The following is a 24,838-nucleotide window of genomic DNA, read 5'->3' as shown; positions in this document are numbered from 1 at the left end:
TTTCGTTTCTTTATTATATTGAAATCGATGTTACATTTTCAGTTTACAAAATGTCAATTTTTTAGACTAAAAAAATATTTTGAAAATTTATTTATATATATATCTTAACAAATAAAATAAAAATGGAATTTTAAAAATAAATATATTAACAAATCTTAACTAAAATAAATAAAAAAAATGAAAAAAAAAGGATTGGCCTTATGCGCCAAATGGTTTGGCTATTAGGGCAAAACCCTAAACTTATGCGCCATTCCATTTGGCGCAAACACCCTTAATTGTGGTGTTAGCCAAATGGTTTGGCGTATGCACTAGAAACCTACACTTATACGCCATTTCATTTGGCGTATCCACTTATCTGGGGTCCCAAACCTAGACAGTTTGGTAAATACCCCGAAAACTTGGTTTTTTCTGTATTTTTTTTTATTAAACATGGTTATTTTAATTTTTTTTCTTTATTCGATGGAATTAGTTGAAGTCGGGATTTATCGGTATTATTCTAAAGGCGTAATTGGATTAATATGTTGATTTGAGCAGTTAAGTTGTGGTCGGATTAGTCGGAGGAATACAATTGCGAGATGGTATGAATTGCGTTACGGATCAATTGTAGTCGTAGAATATTATTGGGAATAATATTTGTTATGTTATGTGATTATTTATTTATGTGTGTTTGGCTTAATTGAGTAATTAGAGGAATATTATGAATTGGGCTTAAGTGGAAGAAATATAACACAATGAGATTGGATTGTGGGTTAAACCCAATTAAGAAAAGAAGGATAGTAAGAGAGTTAGGGTTTTAGAGACATAACTCTCATTTGGAAAAAGAAGAGAAAGAAGAGAAAGAAGAGAAAGAAGGGAAGAAAGAGGAAAGCTATGGCATGAAGAGGAATGACTCCATTGAAGAAGGAGAAGCTTTTGCCAAGGTAAGGGTGGGGTTCTTACTATCTAAGGGTTGACATGATGATGGGTATGGTAGAAGTTAGGTCTCATAATTGGAATCCATGAATGTGTGAAGAATTGCAATGTTGATGAATGTTCAAAATTGGTAAATGGTTTGCTGAGAATTTGATGTATTATTAGAGGTTTAGTTGAGTGGATGATGTTATGAATTATGTCCAACCTTTAACCTTTCAATTTCATAGTTTTGTATTGTTAGGGTTTATGATGAAATTGCATGAATTTGTGGTTGAAAACATGTTTTGAATGATGATTTATAATGAATGATGTTAGATGTTGTGATTATATGTGTTTAATTGATATTTGGAATGAGTTTTGGATGGTGGAAGTGGAATTATGCAGGTCTGTTCGCTCTGTTATTTTTTGTATAATCGCGCGTCCGCTAAGCGGGCTCAGGCTCGCTAAGCGGATGTTGTTAAATTTGGAAAAATTCGTGAGCTTGCTAAGCGGATCTCTAGCCCGCTTGAAGCGCGCTGGTGGTCTGCTAAGCGGAGCTCAGCAAAGGTTCGCTACTGTCCCTAGCCGCTTGAAGGCGGCTAAGTGGACCTGTTTGTGCAAAATTGGTTCAAACTTTGAAATGATGTATCTTTTGATCCGTAACTCCGTTTTATGCGCCGTTCGAAGCGTTAAGAAGCTAATTTAATTATCTATATGATAGGATAGATTATGTTAGTATTTGATGACTTAATTATGATGAGGCTGTTTTAATAACATGTATGTATGTGAATATGTGTTATGGCTTGATGAAATGTGAATAACATGTGTTGATATGATACGTTGTAAGTTATTCATATCGTATACCGTAATGAATTGATAAGGATGTGCACACATGTATTGGAAATTGTTTACTACATGTATAATGAGATGTTGAATTGGTGAATACTATGAGTATGATATATAGGTGAGTGATAACATGTTACTTGAATCGTATCTATGTAATATGTGAATTGATGTTGATTGATAATAATAATGTTGGCATGATATGTGATATGTTATTCATGATGAGTGTGAATGATTATATGCTAATTGTTGTGATGATGAATGCTTTGTGATTGTTTGTATGCCGTGAAGATGTAGTTGAGATGCAACACCTTACTATGAATAGTAATGATAGGTTGTTGTTGTTGCTATTGTACGTATTGATATGTACGAGTCGATAAAGATGTTGTATGCTATATGCGATTAATTGTGCGTATTGATATGTACGAGTCGATAAAGATGTGGTATGCTATATGCAATTAATTGTGCGTATTTGATATGTATGAGTCGATGATGATGCCATGTGATGAATTAACAATATATATGAAGTTGAATATAATATGTCATGATGATTACTTGAATTGTTGGTAATAAGATGAATTGTTGATGTTTGTTGTTAACTAGATGGATTCGTTGTTGTTGTGATAACATGATGAATTTGTTGTCGTTGTGCTAGTATGTGGAATTTGTTGTTGTTGTCGTAGACCCAACTGTCAATGTCGATAAGTTGTAATTGTGACGTATTATGAAGTAAAGTGATGCATTCTTATGAATGATGATGATTTTGTTGTTGTTGAAGTTCGACATTATATTGATAATGTTCGATGGTGATTTAGATGATGGTGTTTAGTCGATATTTGTGTTTATGTTGTGTTTGTGTGGATGTTGCATTCATTGCATAAGAGAGACATGGCCTTAATGGAAAGAGCGACGAGGCCTTAATGGCAAATAGCGACGTGTGCCCAATGGCAAATTTTGAGACGTGGGAGTTTTACTCCAAATGGTACCACATGCATTTGGATAACTTTGAGTCACATTCGAGTCACATTGAATTGCATTTGAATTGCGCTTGTATTGTTGAGATGATGAGATGTTTGTTGTGACGTGATGATGAGATGTTTGTCGTGATGTGTTGGAATCTTACTTGTGAATTGCATATATTGTCATTGTTGACATTGTTGCCATTTCATAAGTTAATTATGTGATTTGAATTGTTGAGACGATGATATGTTTGTTGTAACATGATGATAGTGTAATTGTGAATTTGAATATGTTGTCTTAATTGATTAATAACATTGTTGTCGTTTTAAAAGTTGTATTATATTGGTAAGTTTGTTTTGCGATGAAAATTGTTGTAAGATGTTATGTGATGCGAAGTGGTGAAATTATGTATGATCTATACCTCCTATATTATTTATCATGCATTCCTTTATATTGTAAGATATCTCCCCTTTGCTGATATTTCCCCTACCATGGGAAATGGGCAGGTATTCAAGATTAGTCGTGGATGTTCGAGGTTATTGATGTGAAGTCTTTTTCTTGCTTTATGGCAAGTCGAGTTGGTGTCCATTGCTCTGATACGTAGCATTCGGGGGAATAGTCGTTATTATTTAATTGTTGTATTCCATGATGACATTTGTTTTAAGTTGAATTGAAAGATGTTTATAAGTAGAAATTGGAAGTTGTTGGATAAAGTTTTATTTCCGAATGTTATGTATCTTTGTTAAATGAAATATAAGTATGTTTGTTTGGTTAAGTCGAAATGTGATATCCCATCGCTTGATGAATATTTTTAAATGTACTATGATTTTTGCTTATAATTGCGGGGTAGAATTGGGGTGTTACAACAATCATTAGAATTTGTACAAAATACCTTAATACTTTTTATCCAATTTTATTTATTTATTTTAATTCATTATAAAATATATTTAAAATAATATTTATGTATTACTTTTTAATACTTTATTTGTTTTTCATATTTTTATTTTGAAAAATATTTTTATATTAATATTATCCTTTATGTTTCTCGATCACGGTCTATTATTAGTTTTTTAAGCATTCACTGGTTAGTTGTGATTCATCATAGAATTTCCATAGAAAATTTCTCATCCAACCCCATGGATCTCTTACACACTATAGAATTTTTCATTTTTGCCCCCAGCTTCCGTAGATGGATCTCCGGAAACACCCCATATTTTGAAAAAAAATTGATTTCTTCCGTAAATGCATCTACGGAAGTGTAATAAACTAGTGTATATGGGGAGAAAATACACATAAAATCAGTTCAGGGATTTTCCGTAGATGCATCTACGACAATCCAAACCAAACCAAACCGAAATAAAACCGATTGTTTGTGGTTCGGTTCTAAAACCGAACCGAACCAATAAAAACTGATGTGGTTTGGTTCGATTCTCGATTTTAGTTTTTAAGAACCGCCAAACCGATGAACTGAACCAATAGAAATAATGACGCTCTAAATCCTTTATTCCACCCTTCATTGAGCTCAAATTTTGTACCTTTCAACCATTTTCCATCTTTGTTTTCACTTTCTTCTTTTAAACAAAACCCGCATTTAAAACTAAACTCCAAAACATATAAAGTAAAAACCATAAGTCACAAAAACTTGCTCTCACTAAACTACTTCTCTAGTTGTCTACCTTAAATGTTGCTCTCACTATTGCCACTATGGTATGTTATGGTATATTTCTTTGGGTTCAAATTCTCTTCGTTAATTTTCATATTTTTTTTTTACCTTTCTAATTTCTTCTTCAACAAAACTCCTTCTAGTCTTGTTACAAAATAGATTTTATGTGTATTTAAGGTGGAAACATATTAATTGATGTGTGTTTTTCTGTGTTCTATTTGTTAAACTTTCAAATTTATTTCTAACATTCCGATGTCAAGATTCAACTTTTATAGTGAATTTATTTCATTATGCAATGAAACTATGTCATTGTTTCATATATGGATTAAGTGCAACCTGTAAGTTGTTTGAAAAATTAGAGCATGAAATAAATGACATGAAATGTATTATTTTAAAAAATAATAGCATAAAATATACCGAAAAATATAATATTGGAAAATATATTGATGAATATAATGTTTGAAAAAATATTAAAAACAGATCAACCGAACCAACCCAAACCGAATAGTTTGGTTCGGTTCTATTTTTGAAAAATGTTAAAAGCCAAACCACACCAAACCAATGAAGATATTATTGGTTCGGACCTTTTTTGATCAAAAACCGGTTCAAACCGATTCGATTACATCTCAAAAAATGTGCTTCCAGAGATCCATTTACAGAAGCACGATAACAAAATTGTCATTCCGATGGTGCGCCTAAATATTATGGGGTAGGGTGAGAAATTTTCTTTCCATATTACTAACAAATCCAGTATTTATCTCTCTTCATTTAAATTAATATTTCTTTAACCACCCAACCAATCAATAATAAAAATAAATTTATACATATTACAAGTCTCCTTAAATTACATGTTATTGAATATATCTTCTTGAGCCATTAAAAATACAACCGAAATTTATTGACCACTTTATTTTTTCCTATCAAAACTTTATTGACCACTTTAAATCTAATTACTTGTTTTCTCAAATCTCTCTCATATTTTGCATTAAAACTATATGAAATAAGATTTCTTATCATCATCTTATAAACAATTTCTTAAACATATGAAAAAATGCCGTGCTACTATTTAATATATAGCAACATCTGTTATCAGAATAAATATATATTTTTAGTTTTTTTTTATATAATAGTATAAGAACTATATTTTTTTTGGGGTATGATTATTAAAATATTATATATAAAACGTGAAGACCTACTTTATATTTCTATATATAATGATTTATTCAAACAATACCAACCCTTATCTATATAGCTGTATTTTATTTTTATCATTTATTATTGAGAGCGTATTATATTATTATACCATAACATTATTTAATTATTTTAAATATTAATAAAAATATATATTTTCCTTCCATAGAAAGCTGATTTGATAATTACAAATGAAATTATTAATTCTTTATGGCTATAAATCGCACTCAATGCGATTTTCTATCTATATCAAAATTGATCCAAAATTAATTCAAGAAATTTTTATTTTAGTAGTAAAATTATTTATTAATTATAACAAAAATTTGGCGTAGAAACTTGTCCAAAATAAAAATAAAAAATCTATTGCTTCTCATCTCACGCAAGTAAATCTAATTAAGGAATCCACGTGCATATTACTTTTACCGTCTGTAACGCTGAACAAAAAAAAATATCGAGAAAAATAAATAATAAAAAATAAAAATAAAATAAAAGTTAGGAACAGTTGTGATATCATGAAAGAGACCTTACCAATACACCACAAACACACTCACACGGAATCACGAAACCAACCATTTTCCATTCACCTTCCAACCTCATTGCGCGTACACACCTCAAGGACCTTCTAGTCTTTTCGTTACCCACCTAAATTCCATCACCCTATTAAAATAAAAATTAATAAATAATAAAAATGTGAAAACAAGAGAAAGAAAAGGTAATTACAATTACAGCCAGAGCCAGAGAAACCCACAGGGAAAGGTAAGAAAGAAAACAGAAGGTCCATTTTGAATATTAATATATATATATTTTTGTGTAGTTAGATAGATAAATGAAACAAGAAGAAGAGAAGGTGTTGTTGTGTATATGGTATTGTTGTTAACTTTTGTTATGCTACTTTCCTTCAACCACAATCTCTCTTTCTCTCTCCCACCACCACCCATTCATCTTTTTCTCTCTCTTCATCTCTCTCCCTCATTCTCCTCCTCAATCTCATCACCATAACCATCTTCCTCTTTTCTTTAACCCATCAATCCCTTCAAAACCCATAAGTTTCCTCTCTCTCTCTCATCAATCAAACCTTGTTTGAAGAAGATAATATGAGTTTCTTGTGAGAAAAAAAAAAGAGAAAAACTTGAAAGGTTTTTTTCTTAGATTTATCAATTTTTGCATTTTTTTTGGCAGATTTGATTTTGTGGGTTGTTTTAGAATTTGAAAAAGATTGAACCTGTGAAGATGGGTCGAGGAGGTGCAACAACTGCTGCGGCGGCGGTTGAACCGGTTTTTTTCAAAGAACCGAGATACAGAGGGGTTAGAAAAAGACCGTGGGGACGGTTCGCGGCTGAGATCAGAGATCCTTTGAAGAAAGCAAGGGTTTGGCTTGGAACCTTTGATACGGCTGAAGAGGCCGCGCGTGCGTACGACACCGCCGCCAGAAATCTCCGGGGAGCGAAAGCCAAGACTAATTTTCCTCTTCAACAGCCTTTTTATCAAAATCCTGAAGCCGGAAATCCGTTCGGCGAATTAAGATTCTACGCCGGTGCGGGTGCCGGTGCCGGAGATGGTTATCAGGATCATCGGAGACCTACATCTAGTGGTATGAGCAGTACTGTCGAGTCCTTCAGCGGTCCACGTCCGGTGAGACCACCGATACCGCCGTCTGTTGTTACTGGTAGACGATACCCGAGAACACCGCCGGTGGCTCCTGAAGACTGCCGTAGCGACTGCGATTCATCATCATCGGTTGTCGACGATGCCGACAACGACAACGCGGCTTCATCTACGATGCTTTCGTTTAAACGTCAGCCGCTGCCGTTTGATCTGAACGCGCCGCCACTGGAGGACGCTGATGCTGACGTGGCCATCGGACTTGGTGAGGATCTGCACTGCACTCTTCTCTGCCTCTAATGAATATTGAGATCTGTGATGTATTGGATCGTGAAGAAAATTATGAATTTTTTTACTTTAATTTTTTGCTTTTTCTTTTTTCCCCTTTTTTTTATTATGCGGAAAAAATGAAAATGAAGATGAAATTTATGATTGATGATCGGTTATGAGATTATGGGTAATATAATCTTAATTTCTGTGAGAGTTTGTCTTCTCTTCTGCTTTGATGTATGAAAAAAAGGCTATATTATATATCATCATAATTTTATTTTCCATGTTTTTGTTCTCTAATTTCGAAGGATTATGAGATGAAAAACTGGAAATTATTATGATCTATCTTTTAGATCTTAGAATGATTATTGTTTTAGAGATTCATATGATTTTGCTCTTTATTTTTGCATCACCTACTTCATTGACTCAAATCACTTTTATACAATTTATGTTGTTTTTGTATAGTAATATGGTTGATGATAGGTTTTCTCCTCCTAAAGGTGAATTAGTGCTGGGATGTCGTGGGTTCGAATCTGCCCAGATGTATTTGATGTATGTCGTGGGTTCGAATCTGTCCAGATGTATTTGATGTACGTCTCAATCCGTAACTCGGATTTTGTGGGTTCGAACATTCTTAGATGATGTTTTAGATGATGTTTCTGCACAACTAGGATGTTGTGGATTCAGACCTATCTAAATGCATTTGATTTCATTGGTTAGAACTTGTTCAGATTTGAGATGCATCTGTCTATCAATTGAATTGGTTTGATAAAACTTTTGATAATTTTTTTTTTTTGATGTCCGTGGGTTCGAACTTGTTCAGATGCATCTGTCTAACCACAACTATCTATTGAGTTGGTTTAAGTTTAGCGCTACTTATGCTAGGTTTTTTTAGGTGGATGAAATAAGTAGTTGATTTTATAAATGGTGTAGTTGGAGGGTTGAAATAGCAATTGAAACATAGGAGTTTTTTTTAAGGATAGGTTGGGAAGGAAAATTGTTAGGTGAGGGATGTAGATGGAGTGATGATAATTGATAATTTATTTATTGTTTGTTATAATAATTTAGTGTGCAATGGAATAGAGAAAAGAAGAATGATGTTGGCTTGTATAGCACTCAAGATGTTTGGCAGGGTGGGTAATTTAGATGTTGGGTTGAATGATTTGATAGAAGAGATGATTCATTATACTTTTCTGGGTCATTTTTTCATTACTAATAATAATTTGTACTCTTTGATTTTTTGTTTTTTATATTTCAAATTGGAGGGTTGAAACTGTAAATATTTTTTAGATCTTTTTCTCTTTAAATAGAGCTTTTGTTTAATTCAATAAAAAAAAGAAGAGCTTCTCTTTTATAAAAGACAGGAATTCAACTCACTGTAGAGAAAGTAATTTATTCTGATGCTAATTTTCCGGTTTGTTTGATTTCATTTATTTGGTTATGTTCCGTTCACAAGGAGTTTGATTTATTTTCCTAACTTTTTATAAATAATTTGTGAAGACAAGTTACAAGACCCAACGTGAGGGTAATGACTTCAATTTCTGGTTTTAGGTTTATCAATAAGATAATTTTTTAGCGAATTTTGCTTTCCCTCTCCCTACCTTTTGGCAACGGTGGAGGTAAACCGAAACACGATTATATTACAGGGGTAAACTACTATTAATCCATAATTTTATTATATTTTATGAACCAAGTCATAGGATTTGACAAATTTTATGAACAACGTATATTGATTGTCTAGGGTTTAACACACTCCTCTCGGGTTTAACACACTCCTCTCTTTTTATCAGTCCCTGAGACTAATTATGCATAGGAAAACTAATGTAGGCATGATTGTTAGTATTGGGAAGTTGATTGTAAAGGTGATTTATCTACTATGATGTGCGACAAAGTATTATTGGATATTGGATAACTGATAAGATTTGTATTTAATTTTTCTTGAGTTGGAGAATGCATATGATAGAGTTATGAAGAGAGTATTGGCTAGTGTATGGATGTACGATGGAGACAAATGATTTTCTCCATTCAATTTTGAATGTACTCACGAATACACAATCAGGAGGTAGCACAAAGATGCATGCTTTTTATAGATGATGTAATTTTATTTAAGAGTCGAAGAAGAATTTAAATGAGGTTGAATATTTGGAGACGCGTTTTAGAAGAGTACAACTTTCGTCTAAGTAGAAGTAAGACGGTGTAGATCCATTGAATAGTTTTTGCACGAGAATTTTTCTTGCCACCCCCAAATTATACACGGCATCCCCCAAACTTATGAAAGCACCAAATTGTCCAATCAATTTTCACTACTTCATTTTCACAAATTTTTACGGAAAGAACCGGATTTTTCAAAATATGTGACGATATCGAAAATTTTGTAGGCGTATCGGAAATTTGGCGAAAACAAGTAAGATTTACGGTTTATTTTGTGAAATTTGCGGGATATTGTACTCGAAATTTCAAAATTCTCGATATTATCATTTACCATTACTAGAAATTTCAAAATTTGCGATATTTCAATTTTAAAAAAAAAACCTATTTTTCTTATATTTTTAGTTTTACAGTGGGGACCAGAGGCAAAGGCGGACCACCGATAGAGCCGGTGCAGTTGCTCGAGCTGCTGATGAGGCGCATGCCTAAGACCCTTATTTATACAAATGATGATACATTCTAGACCATACATATGTGTCGGTGCAACCAGGACTCTTTAAAAATCTCAACCATTGAAAAATCCTAATAATGAAACATATCGAAAATTTAAGTTATAAAAAATTTTTTGGTACTGCCTGTAAATTCGAAATTTCCGGTATATCGAGAAATTTCAGATACACTATTAGAAATTTTCTCGTATAAAAAATTTGATAGGATATACTAGAAATTTCGTCCGATAATTCTTTTTATCTCATTAGGGCTAAAATTTGAATAAAAAAATTGAAAAAATTTTGTTAGGTGTATGAAAAATTTCGTCCAAAACTTGTTTTAATTAGAATAAAAGAAATTGAGAATGACAAAATAGAGGTGGCAAGATAAATTCTTGCACGCACATGTAGAAAATAATATCTCGAATTATCCGGTAATACTCTTACTCAAAAGATTTCAGTATTGGATTTCAGTATTACGTGTCTAGATAATCAACTAGAAGAGATCATTTATATTTCATCTAATTGCTATTGTTAAAATAAATATAATTATATTTATTATAATAATGAAAAATCATATGATCAAAGATTTAGAGGGGATGCAGTAAGCAACACATTTCCTTCTTTTAAGATGAGCTGCATCCTTTATTTATTTATTCACCTCAAAGGCAGCAAGTAGACATATGGGAGTGACCCTACAAACACAGCACCTTCTTCACATAGGGAATACAAATACAAAGGGATGGTCATATACAACCAAACCAAGGAGAGATTCCTGAAAAGTCAAACAAAATGGTCGTTTGAATTTATGCTTTTGAGGCCTGCAACATGCAAAAACACTATTACCATTTTTATTTACCAATTTTCAATTTTCTTTTCATTTGTCTGTTTCCTATACCACATGAAATGGAACTTTCAAGGTATAGGTTTCTTTACTAGCTTGTGGTATTCTAAACTCTTTGTGCAACTTACTTCGCCTCATATTGTCTTGTCTAGTTGTTGTACAATGCTCATACACGCAACATCTATCTATATTGAGAATAAGATGCATTTCTTAATATTTATCAATAACTTGTGGTTCAATAATAATCAAATAATTATGATTTGTTTCTTTTGTTAAACTATATTTACAAGATAAATTCTTCTTTGCTAATGTGTTTTACAGTTTTTTGTTGGATTTTTAATTTTTTTTCTCTACGACTTAAAATATAGTTTTACTATTTTTCTCTATGAGGGGGGGGGGGGGGGGGGTGTGTTTGAATAAGTGTAGTCTAAAAACTTGAACGATAAAAACAATTTGCACAGTTATTTTTATCCTGGTTCGTTGTTAACTAAACTACTCCAGTCCACCCCCACGGAGTGATTTACCTCACCTGAGGATTTAATCCACTAATCGCAACAAATTACAATGGTTTTCCACTTAGACAACTTCTAAGTCTTCTAGAGTCTTCTGATCACAACTTGATCACTCTAGGAACAACTGCTTAGAGACCTTCTAAGACTTCTCTAGAGTATACTGATCACAACCCGATCACTCTAGGAACAACTGCTTAGAGACATTCTAAGACTTCTCTAGAGTATACTGATCACAACCCGATCACTCTAGTCCTTTACAAATTAATGTAAACAAATTCTAAGAGTATTACAATTGCTTCTTAAAAGTGATAATCACAAACTGTGATATTTCTCTTACAGATTTAAGCTTAGACTCACTAAAGTATTACAACAGTAATGTAGTGAGCTTTGATGAAGATGAAGTTTCTGAGCTTTGAGTTGAACAGCGTTTCAGCAAGTTAATATTCACAGAAATTGTCAAGAATTGGTTAACCTTGCTTCTCATCAGAACTTCATTTATATAGGCGTTTGAGAAGATGACCGTTGGGAGCATTTAATGCTTTGCGTATTTCGTACAGCATTGCATTTAATGTTTCACTGTTTTGTCAACTACCTCGAGCCTTGCTTTTGCTGTGACTACTGACATTGCCTTTAATAGCTTCTAACGTTCCTTTTGTCAGTCAGCGTAGCCTGCCATCTAGTACTTGATTCTGATTTGTTCTTTGTAAATACTACGTTGAATATCATCAGAGTACAAACAGCTTGGTGCAGAGCATCTTCTGATCTTCTGATCTTGATATGCTTCTGAGCGTGATTCCATGACTTCAGTGCTTCTGCTTCTGAACTCAAGTTCTTCTGATGCTTCTAATAGACCATGTTCTGATTCTGCTTGACCATCTTCTGATGTCTTGCCAGACCATGTGCTGAAGTTGCATACTGAACCTTCTGAGTCAAAGCTTCTTAGCGCTGATTTGTGCATACTCTTTATATATTTCCTGAAAAGGAAATTGCATAGGATTAGAGTACCACATTATCTTGAGCAAAATTCATATACATTGTTATCATCAAAACTAAGATTATTGATCAGAACAATTCTTGTTCTAACAATCTCCCCCTTTTTGATGATGACAAAAACATATATAAATGATATGAATTTGCAATCAGAATAACAGACGGCAAAAGACAATTACACAGTTATAGCATAAGCATATAAACATAATGTGAATGTGTCTCCCCCTGAGATTAACAATCTCCCCCTGAGATGAATAATCTCCCCCTGAAATTAATACTAGAAGAATTTTATAAATAAAAGACTTCCCTGAGTATTTCAGTAGAGACGTTCACATATGCTTGAACTTCAGAACATTCACTGCTTCTGATTTCTGCTTCCATAGGACAGCTTCAGAACATTGAATTTCTTTAGATCCTCAGAACATTCACAGCTTCTGATTCCTGCTTCCATCGGACAGCTTCAGAACTTGAATTTCTTTAGATCCTCAGAACATTCACAGCTTCTGATTCCTGCTTCCATCGGACAGCTTCAGAGCTTGAATTTCTTCTTACATCACTTCATGCTAGATTGTATCAGAACATTGTTGAATGTACCAGAGCATCATCAGAGCATCTCTACATCCTGAAATGTTACAGAACAAAACTAAACGACAAAAGTCAGCATGAATGAATCAGAACATAAAATATGTTTCAGAACACATAATATGTATCAGAGCCATATAAGCCATATAGAATGTATCAGAACATATTCTATCATCAGAATATCTGAATATTCTTCCTTCTTGCTTCTGATTCTGAAGCTTCATAGCACTCAGCTTGCTTCAAGAATCCAAGGACTTGATTCATCTTGTTGCTTATTGATCTTGAATCTTCAATTCCTGCAACAAGACAACTTAGAAACATATGAAGCTTGCAGCTTCTGTTAGTAATGTGGGGGCTTTCTTCCCAGCAACTGCTAATATAAATCAAATCATTTATCACTATTTCTCCCCCTTTTTGTCATAACATCAAAAAGAATGTAAAAGATTCAGATGTAACCACAGGACAAATGGAAAGAGAACCAAATAGTCATTGATAAAATAAGCAGAAGTACAAGAGTTATGCAGAAAACAGATGCAACAAACAAACAGAAAACAACTAAGACACAAAGACTAAGACCCTAGCTTTGACAAAATCTTGGCTAGTGTCTCATGGATCCCATTGTTGCTCTCAGTCTGCCTTGCCATAAAGGCTCTGAACTCTGCATTGGTCTCATCTTGCCTATCCAGACGAGAAGCCAGGTCATTTTGATTCTTCTGCATGGCCTCCAAAGTCCGCACCAGATAGGAGGGTTCACCAGAAGAAGAAACTTCCAGACTTCTGTTGACTGGCATATCATTCTCCACTGCTGCTTCCATGGCAGTCTTTTCAGGGAGATCATCAGAATGTACCACCACATTCTCAGCAGGATGATCTTCTGAACGAGAACAGTCAATTTCTTCAGCATCTTCCATCTCTACATCTGAGTCAGACTCAGAAATAGCTTCAGCATATTCTGGTTCTGGGAACTCAGAATTTCCATCTTCCAGGGCTTGAAGAATGGTTGCGAGATTTGTTGGAGAAGGAGGACCAGCAACAGCTGCAGGATAGACCACTTCTGGAAAGTCCATATCAGGAGCACTTTCAGAAGGGTTCATTCTGAACCAATTGAACAGCCCCTGAAAGTCACCAATCAGAACCATGAACTTTGGTCGCCAGACCACAAGAGTTCTGCAGGGATTCCCAGTTAACTCATCTTCAGGCATCCTTTCCTCAAGAATTCTTTTGTTTCTGATGACATGACGATATCTGCCATCATCAAATTCTAACAAGAGTCCAGGAGCACCACGTGCTTCAGCAGTGAATCTTCTCTGCACATTCATAGCTTCAACTTGGAAACTCTGTCTAAGAGCTCTCCAGAGGTTGCGAAGAGAACGCTCATCCAGATTATGGCGGTAGGCAGTTTCCAGAAGCTCTAACCAACGGTTCACACGATAGTGTAAGAGCTCAAGAAAGACAGGAGTAACTGGTGCAGGAGGGCGAAAGGTGAAGCTGTAATCAGGGTAAAGACAGGAGTATGGATTTGGGGTCCTGGTAGGTATGGGATATGAAAGACAAGGGTCAGAAGGAAGAGGGTTAGAAGATGAGGATGGAATATCTGTAGTTTGGTGTGATGAGGATGGAATATTTGTGGGAAGTATAGTAGTTGAGGGAGTAGGGTTCAGAATTATAGGGGGTGAGGGTGGTTGCAGGTTAACTTGTGGGGGTGTGATGGGAGTTGATGTTTCAGAAGGAGACAGCAGAATGAATGAGGGAGATTCTGAGGGGGTTGGGATGTATTCCTGCCTGGAATAAATACCAGTCTTCTTAGCTCTGAAAGGATCCACCTTAAGAGGGTCAAAGGTGACCTTCTTCTTTTTAGCTTCTTTCTCAGCATCTTCTGCTGCTTTTCTTTTCAGTTTCTTCTCTCTCTTCTTCTGATCCTTCTTCCGAAGATCAGTCTGAGAGGGAATCACTCTTCCACGTATCCATGCAGGATCAACGGAAGCTTGCGTCTTCACAGAACTTTCCAGATAATGCTTAACAGTTTTAACCAGTTCAGCTTGAAACATGGTTGAGAAGCCTTGAACAGGGACTCTTCTGATAGGGATATCAGAGAGAACAGTTGGAACAGAAATTATTTCCTTCACCAGTTTCATTCTTAACAGATCAAATCCAGAGAAGACAGTGCCTTGATCAGTTTTGAAGAAAGAAGGAGTTCCACAAGTCTTAAGAGACTCCAGCAAATCACTTTCAATCAGAATATCTGAGATCATTCTGCCGAAAGGAATACTATTCTTCTGAAGATGAGGATGCTTCTCCCGGTACTCATCCCTTGATTCTTCAATAGCCAGCTTTAGGTTTTCAAAGAGTATGTTGGAAATATTAAGTTCAATGCTTTTTCCAATACAATAGAGAGTATACTTCTGATCTGGATTGATGAAAGTGGAGGAGAGAGACTTCTTTCTGTGGTGAAGAGAACCCATGATGATCTCAGCCCACACCTGAAATAGAGGTCTCAACGTGCCAGTCATGTTGGAGTCCATACCAGTGACAGTTGAGATAAGTTTCTCAACTTTGTTCCAATCAACCCTTCCAGCAACAGGGCCATTTACACCTTCTTCATCATCAAGATTGTACAGTTTTCTGATCAGAGCTTCAGTGACCACAACTTCATGCCCTAGCACGAAAGAGAGAATGGCGGTTGGAGTGACGGTTGCGTGCGCCCAGAAATCTTTCACAAGAGCGGGAAAGACTGGTCCAACCAATCTACCCAAATAGTTAGCCCATCCTTGAGCCATAAACCTAGCTTCTGGCTTGAAATCATATGCAGCCAAGTCAACAAAGTCCACAGGGGACTCACACAGTACTTCCATTTCCGATGGAGACAGAGAGCAAGTTTTCAGAGGAACAAAGTCAAGCTTGTTGAGAACCAGTTGAGATGAAGACATTTCTTCAGACCGAGAGTTACTTGAAGATGGGTTCATGATGAATGCTAGGTTGAAGATGAGTAAACTAGGGTTTATGCAAAAATGCAGAAAGACAGAGAAAGATGGTGAACGTTGAAAAACTGAACGCAAAGAGGGAAATGAAAGAGGGAAAACTGAAACGTTTGAAGAATATAAAATAAAAAATAAAGGAAATGATGAATGGCATTTAATGTTACGTGACAAGAGGAGAGAGAAATTATGACAAATGAAGTGATAGAACAGTTACCTAGGAAAGACGCCTCCTCAACTGCACGCATGTTTGTCCAAATAGGGTAGACACGTGTTACCATTTGGAAATAGATGACAACTGTATTTTTAAAAAAACTTTACGCCTTTTAATTCAGATCACTACTTCTGATTGTCATTCTTTAGAAAAGATCTTGTTCTGATAGGATCATCTTTCTTTCCAATAATGACATCTTCTGAGTGAGCAGATGTGAGTCTAGATGATCTTCTGATAGTTGGTTCTTCAGAAATTCTCAGATTTTTCAAGGATGCAGCAACTTGATCTTCTGATTCTTTGCTGCTTTGGTTTTCAGCTTCTGAAACTTTTCTTCTTGGTTCTTCAACTTCTGAGATATCAATATCAATATCTGCAAAATTTTCAAACTGCTTTGGCTTTTCAAGACCAAGCTTATCATCAAACCTGATATTGATTGATTCTTCTACAATCAATGTTTCAGTATTGTATACTCTGTAGCCTTTAGAGCGTTCAGAATATCCAAGAAGGAAACATTTTTGTGCCTTAGAATCAAACTTACCAAGATGATCTTTAGTGTTCAGAATAAAACAAACACATCCAAAAGGATGAAAATATGAAATGTTGGGCTTTCTGTTCTTCCACAATTCATAAGGAGTCTTATTTAGAATAGGTCTGATAGAGATTCTATTCTGAATATAACACGCAGTGTTTATTGCTTCTGCCCAGAAGTGCTTAGCCATATTGGTTTCGTTGATCATGGTTCTGGCCATTTCTTGTAGAGTCCTATTCTTTCGTTCTACAACTCCATTTTGTTGTGGAGTTCTAGGACAAGAGAAATCATGGGCAATACCATTTTCTTTGAAGAACTCCTCAAAGAATTTGTTCTCAAATTCACCACCATGATCACTTCTGACCTTTATGATTTTACACTCCTTCTCAGTTTGGGTCTGAGTGCAGAATTCAAAGAACACTGAATGAGACTCATCCTTGTGTTTCAAGAACTTTACCCATGTCCAGCGGCTATAATCATCAACGATGACTAATCCATATTTCTTCCCTTTGACAGATGCTGTTTTGACAGGGCCAAACAAATCAATGTGCAAAAGTTCTAACGGCCTTGAAGAGACAACATTCTTAGACTTGAATGCAGGTTTGGAGAACTTGCCCTTCTGACATGCTTCACAAAGAGCATCTGATTTGTATTTCAGATTAGGGGGTCCTCTGACAAGATTTAGTTTGTTAATCTGAGAAATCTTTCTCAAACTAGCATGTCCTAATCTCCTGTGCCAGACCCATTGCTCTTCAGAAACAGACATAAGACAAGTCACCTTCTGATTCTTAAGATCCTGAAGATCTGTCTTATAAATGTTGTTCTTTCTCTTGCCTGTAAATAGGATTGAGCCATCCTTCTGACTTACAGCCTTGCAAGACTTTTGATTAAAGATTATGTCATAACCATTGTCACTTAATTGACTTATGGACAATAAGTTATGAGCTAATCCATCTACTAGAAGAACATTAGAAATAGAAGGAGAGTTACCAGACTTTATAGTTCCTGAGCCAATAATTTTGCCCTTCTGATCTCCTCCAAACTTCACTTCTCCAGCAGATTTAAGCACCAGGTCTTGGAACATAGACCTTCTTCCTGTCATGTGTCGCGAGCATCCAGAGTCCAGGTACCATGACATGTTGTGCTTTTCCTTCTTTGCAGCCAAGGATATCTGCAATAGGAATAATCTTTTCCTTAGGTACCCACATCTTCTTGGGTCCTTTCTTGTTAGTTTTCCTCAAGTTCTGATTGAACTTGGGTTTAGCATTATAGGAAATAGGAGGAACAGAATGATAGTTTATGTTCTGAGTTCCATGATATTTCTTAGGTTTTGTCACATGCTTCTTGGTGTGTGTTATGTGAAAGCTTTGAGCATGTGATGTGTGCCTAATATCATGGGAGTGGCCAAATTTAAATTGGTTATACAGAGGCTTGTATGATATTTTCATATCATCCACAGATTCAAGCTTGTATGGGATTTCACCCTCATAACCAATGCCAGCTCTTTTGTTTCCTGACACAACATATATCATAGAAGCAAGTTGACTTCTGCCAATACTTCTAGATAAAAACTTTCTGAAACTTAAGTCATATTCTTTCAGAATATTGTTCAGACTTGGAGTAGATTTTTCAGAGACAGAAGGAGATCCAGTATTTTTGGATAAATTTAAAACTTTTTCCTTCAGTTCAGAATTCTCCACTTCAAGCTTCTTAGTTTCAAATTCAAATAGCTTTTTCAGCTTCTTGTATTTGATACTAATCTGAGACTTGAGTTCCAGAAGTTCTGTTAGACTGGAAACTAACTCTTCTCTAGATAGTTCAGAAAATACCTCTTCAGAATCTGATTCTGATGTAAATTCTGATCCGTCATCCATTGTGGCCATTAGTGCCAGATTTGCCTGCTCATCTTCAGAGTCTGATTCTGATTCTGAATCATCCCACGTTGCCATAAGACCTTTCTTCTTATGAAATTTCTTCTTGGGATTTTCCTTCTGAAGTTTTGGGCACTCACTTTTGAAGTGTCCTGGCTCATTGCACTCATAGCACACAACCTTTTTCTTGTCATATCTTCTGACTCCAGAAGATTCTCCTCATTCAGGCTTCTTTGAGCTTTTGAAGCTCCTGAACTTCCTTTGCTTGCTTTTCCAGAGTTGATTGACTCTTCTGGAAATCATGGACAGTTCATCTTCTTCTTCTTCTGATTCTGATTCTTCAGAATCTTCTTCTTCAGCCTGAAAAGCGTTAGTGCATTTTTTAAAATTAGATTTTAATGCAACAGACTTACCTTTCTTCTGAGGTTCATTTGCGTCAAGTTCAATCTCATGACTCCTCAGGGAACTGACCAGCTCTTCCAAAGAAACTTCATTCAGATTCTTCGCAATCTTGAATGCAGTTACCATTGGGCCCCATCTTCTGGGCAAGCTTCTGATGATCTTCTTTACATGATCAGCTTTGGTGTAGCCTTTGTCCAGAACTCTTAATCCAGCAGTCAGAGTTTGAAATCTTGAAAACATCTTCTCAATGTCTTCATCATCCTCCATCTTGAAGGCTTCGTACTTCTGGATTAGTGCAAGAGCTTTGGTCTCCTTAACTTGAGCATTTCCTTCATGAGTCATTTTCAAGGACTCATATATGTCATGAGCCGTTTCCCTGTTAGATATCTTCTCATACTCAGCATGAGAGATAGCATTCAGCAACACAGTCCTGCATTTGTGATGATTTTTGAATTCTTTCTTTTGATCATCAATCATTTCGCTTCTTGTGAGCCTTACACCAGTAGTTTTAACAGGATGTTTGTAACCATCCAACAGAAGATCCCATAGATCAACATCCAGACCAAGAAAGTAACTTTCCAATTTATCTCTCCAATATTCAAAGTTTTCACCATCGAATATTGGTGGTCTAGTGTAACCATTGTTACCATTACCATTGTATTGCTCAGCTGAGCCAGATGTAGATGTAGATGAAGGTGGTGGAGTCTCAACCATCTTGACTTAATGTTTTTCTCTTCCTGAATCTTTTCTAAACACGGTTAAGTGCTTGCACCTTAGAACCGGCGCTCTGATGTCAATTGAAGGATAGAAAAACACTTAGAAAGGGGGGGGTTTGAATAAGTGTAGTCTAAAAACTTGAACGATAAAAACAATTTGCACAGTTATTTTTATCCTGGTTCGTTGTTAACTAAACTACTCCAGTCCACCCCCACGGAGTGATTTACCTCACCTGAGGATTTAATCCACTAATCGCAACAGATTACAATGGTTTTCCACTTAGACAACTTCTAAGTCTTATAGAGTCTTCTGATCACAACTTGATCACTCTAGGAACAACTGCTTAGAGACCTTCTAAGACTTCTCTATAGTATACTGATCACAACCCGATCACTCTAGGAACAACTGCTTAGAGACCTTCTAAGACTTCTCTAGAGTATACTGATCACAACCCGATCACTCTAGTCCTTTACAAATTAATGTAAACAAATTCTAAGAGTATTACAATTGCTTCTTAAAAGTGATAATCACAAACTATGATATTTCTCTTACAGATTTAAGCTTAGACTCACTAAAGTATTACAACAGTAATGTAGTGAGCTTTGATGAAGATGAAGTTTCTGAGCTTTGAGTTGAACAGCGTTTCAGCAAGTTAATATTCACAGAAATTGTCAAGAATTGGTTAACCTTGCTTCTCATCAGAACTTCATTTATATAGGCGTTTGAGAAGATGACCGTTGGGAGCATTTAATGCTTTGCGTATTCCGTACAGCATTGCATTTAATGTTTCACTGTTTTGTCAACTACCTCGAGCCTTGCTTTTGCTGTGACTACTGACATTGCCTTTAATAGCTTCTAACGTTCCTTTTGTCAGTCAGCGTAGCCTTCCATCTAGTACTTGATTCTGATTTGTTCTTTGTAAATACTACGTTGAATATCATCAGAGTACAAACAGCTTGGTGCAGAGCATCTTCTGATCTTCTGATCTTGATATGCTTCTGAGCATGATTCCATGACTTCAGTGCTTATGCTTCTGAACTCAAGTTCTTCTGATGCTTCTAATAGACCATGTTCTGATTCTGCTTGACCATCTTCTGATGTCTTGCCAGACCATGTGCTGAAGTTGCATACTGAACCTTCTGAGTCAAAGCTTCTTAGCGCTGATTTGTGCATACTCTTTATATATTTCCTGAAAAGGAAATTGCATAGGATTAGAGTACCACATTATCTTGAGCAAAATTCATATACATTGTTATCATCAAAACTAAGATTATTGATCAGAACAATTCTTGTTCTAACACAAAGCCTTCATGTGGCCGATTATATGGATCAATTTATGTCATGTTATTCTATTTAGAAACATGCTTCTATTCAAATAGTTAATATTGTAATATTTTTTTAAAAATTTCTCTTATACATTTTTTATGTGTCACTCGTCCTCTAATTGTTTGACTTCTTTTCATCATATTTGTTCTCCATGCCAAATAGTCTACATGTCTTTTCTTTACATGGTTGTATTTATTAAAAAGTATAATATATGACAATTCCTAGTGATTAAGGGTTGTCGGGAGTTTTAATTTATATTGTAGGATTGAGAGGTAGCTCACGTAGAAGGTGATAAGCTCCGCGTAGCTTATTTTCTGTGTGAGAATGAGATTGTTCTTCTCAAACATATTGTTGATATATTTATATAACATATAGGTCTAGATCTTTTGCCTTTTAGGAATAGCAACTGCTATTGAGAAAATGTAGGAGTGAATAGTTATCGCACAAATATTTTCGAGAATATGGTTAAATGAATCATTCTTTACTGTTATAGAATCGGGCCACATCATTTCCTCACTTCCCCTTATCGAGCAACCATTCTCAAAGGGAGGAAAACATTTAATGGGAAGGACGACATATCTAGTAAACGAGCGCCCAAAATAGAAAATAGGCGATCAGAAAGGCGCTGTGGACTCAACTCATGCCCCTTGTCTCCGCCTTGCCCCTTATGGAATCCTTTTAAAGTATACCAATATACAATTCTTAAGCACGAGGGCTTGCGATGGGCATAGTTTTTTAGGTCTTTTCCTTTATTTGGACACCCTGATGAGCCCTTAAATGGAATACTTTGATAGGGCCCAAGTTGGGCTCCTAAGATTATGCTTTAGATGAGTCCCTTGGGCAAGACTTCATTTGAGCCCCCTTAGGTGATACTTTCATCGAGTCTCTCAAGCGAGACTTTAGTTGAGTCCCTAAGATGAGACTTCAGTCAAGTCTCTCAAGCGAGATTTCAATTGAGTCACTCAGGCGAGATTTTAGTTAAGTCCCTCAGGTAAGACTTCAGCCGAGTCCCTCAGATGAGACTTCAGTTGAGTCCCTCATGCGAGATTTTAGTCGTCTTATGGGGATGGCGCTTATGCTACTTTCTTCTAAGATGCAAAGGGACCTCCTTGTGGAAATATATAGTTCAGATTAACTTTTTTAAGGAGGTAAAGATCTTCCAGTGAATGTCCAAAATTCATATTGTCCTTTTCAAGGTAGCAAGGATCTTCCAGTAAAAGTCCAACATTCATATTACTCTTTTCAAGGCGGCAAGTTAATTTTTAGTCATTGTGGGTATCACTTTTAGTTTTAATTGTTTGTCAATTTGTATGTATAATGCATTATTTGATTTATCGTGTGTTTGTATCCTTCTTTATTATGTGAATTTATTTGCACTGATGTTGTAGCAATGTTATTGTAATTCCTTTGCAATGATGTGTTGTATCTGTATTCATTCGCTTAGGCTATTTAATTTCTTGTACGTTTGAACAAACTCTTGATTCATTGACTTAGTTGTTGTAGTCCATGTTTGTGTCTCCTTTTTTATCCTAGCAATTCGTTTTAAGTTAAAATAATAACCATTGCTTGAATCAAAAGTTATAACACTTGAATCAAGGTTGTAAGGATGTATGATTCAAATCATACATATGTGTGACTTGAATCATGAAGTCTCATGAAAGGTGGGATTGGTCTCTTCCTCATTTGAGTCAAATCAAAGCAAAGTGTGATTTGAATCAAAACTTCTTCGAGTCAAATCATGAGATACACATGACCCGAATCATGGCCTATTTCCCTTCTTTCTAACCTTTTATTCAAGTTAATTGTTTTTTACTCAAATTTTTACCTTATGATTTGATAAAAAACTTTTGTCTTAAAATTTTTATAGTGTAGCATTCCAAGAGTCTACCCTCATGCACCATTATTCATCTTTCTCCTTTTTTGTCAATGAGAGAGTGTGTGTCACCCATGAGAGAAAAACTCAGAAAAAGTGTGAAGAAACACATCTATTGATTCATTGTTGTTTGTGTGCTCTTGTTGAAAACTAAGAAACCCAGAGAAAGTGATAGGATTGATCAATTAAGTGATAGAATTGACAAATCTTGGAACAATCACCCAAGAACCTAGAAACCCACTTTTTACCAAGAACCTTGAGAAAACCTAGAGTGTGTTTTTCTTTCACAAAAACCTAACTCCTTGCGTATACCTTATGAGTAACCTCATATAATTTAGATCTTGTGAGTTTTAATTGTGTGTGTGAGCTTCTTCAAATACTACTCATCATCTTCAACCTTTTGTCAAAAACCATTTTTAAGGACCTTCAACTCTAAATATTGAGTATGAGAGGTAGATTAAAGGTGTATTAGGGAATCTAATGTATTTATTGAAGTTATGTTTTTGTGTATCAAGTGGAGAAATCGTTTCTTGGAAATCAATTTTGATTGTGTTTTGTTCATAAAGAGAGAAGAGTGTCTCTATAATCCATTGAAGACTTTGGTGAAACCATGTAAAAGCTGTCGTAGAACAAAGTTGGGAGTTATCCAATTAATCGAGGCTAATGGCAATCTCTCAGACAAATCTTCTTTTGATTCGTGAAAAAAATGATGCAGAACAGAAGCTTGGAGCAGGTTATTGTGGATGGTAATATTATTGAATCAAGATCATTGAGGATATTGTGTGTAGCAGTAGAGTATCTACATCAATAGAAGGAACTATCATTGGACTCATGTGTAAGTTAATGCATTGTGACCATTAGCATTCAAACTGATGATAGTTCGTTGTATCAAAATACTTGTATATTAACAATTGAAATAGTGGAAGACTTGATTATTTTCCTAATTGGTTTGAAACCACTAAAGAGTGGAGTAGACATAGCAAGACCGGTTTCTGAACCACTAAATATCTATGTGTACTCTCATCTTTCTCTATATCTCTTTAATTTTAGTCATTCATCATGTAGTCGTTAAATCGTAATATAATTAGCATACTTTATACAATAGGTTTGTGTTGCATGAAATCTATTGTATCATGCTTAAGTTGATTGTGTTAAACAACATGCTTATGTTGAGATGGTAATTTCTTACATTAAGAAAATTGAACTATCTTAGTTGACTCAAGTTATTTTTTGATCATTTTGTTAATGATAACATTGAAATCAATTTGTTATAATTCATAGTGTTGAGATTTTATTCTTTCATTTTTCGTTATTTTAGCTTCTGCCCACCAAAATCTGATTTTTGTATTTAAAGTTTTCAAATTGTTTTTAAAAGGGGACCAATCTATTCAACCATCCCTTCTAGACCTCATTCATACTTATATTTCCAACCAACAACAAGGATTAGGTGACAATGATCTTTCCGTGGAAGTCCAACATTCATATTACCCTTTTCAAGGTGGCAAGGATCTTCTAGTGAAAATCTAACATATTGCCCATTTCAATGCGGAAAAAACATTTATATTGTCCTTTTTAAGGCGGAAAGAATCTTCTAATGGAAGTCCAACATTCATAATTCCGTTTTCAAGGCGGAAAGGATCTTGAAATGGAAGTCCATCGTTCATATTGTCAGCAGAGCTAAAGTAACCTGTTGCAAATGAAAAAAGTTCCAAAGAGATTTATACATTGATAGGCAACCCTTCCTCCTACTAATTAGCTATGATAATGTCATAGATTGACAGAATTCCAAGTTGTAGGATCCATGAGGCAGTTTCTGGTATATATGATATGGTCTTTCCTAGTTTGGTTGCATCTTTTTCTAATGGGAGGGCCCGACGACGTGTCTCAACACCAGGTCACCCTCCTCCATTTTCCTTTGAACCACTTTGGAGTTATACTTCTGTCCGC

The 24,838-nt window shown here is 35.3% G+C and overlaps 1 protein-coding gene across 1 annotated transcript; it reads left to right on the top strand.

Moving 5' to 3' along the window:
- Positions 1-6,295: 6,295 nt before the first annotated feature.
- On the top strand, positions 6,296-7,702 carry LOC131662381 (ethylene-responsive transcription factor 3-like). Its single transcript, XM_058932147.1, has one exon. The coding sequence runs from the start codon at positions 6,779-6,781 to the stop codon at positions 7,448-7,450; it is 672 nt and encodes a 223-aa protein (XP_058788130.1). The 5' UTR covers positions 6,296-6,778; the 3' UTR covers positions 7,451-7,702.
- The last annotated feature ends 17,136 nt before the right edge of the window (positions 7,703-24,838 follow it).

This window comes from Vicia villosa, linkage group LG3 (genome assembly GCF_029867415.1).
Source record: "Vicia villosa cultivar HV-30 ecotype Madison, WI linkage group LG3, Vvil1.0, whole genome shotgun sequence".
Taxonomy (NCBI): Eukaryota; Viridiplantae; Streptophyta; class Magnoliopsida; order Fabales; family Fabaceae; genus Vicia; species Vicia villosa.
The sequence above is the reverse complement of the archived record's forward strand: the minus strand, read 5'-3'. Positions and strand labels throughout refer to the sequence as shown.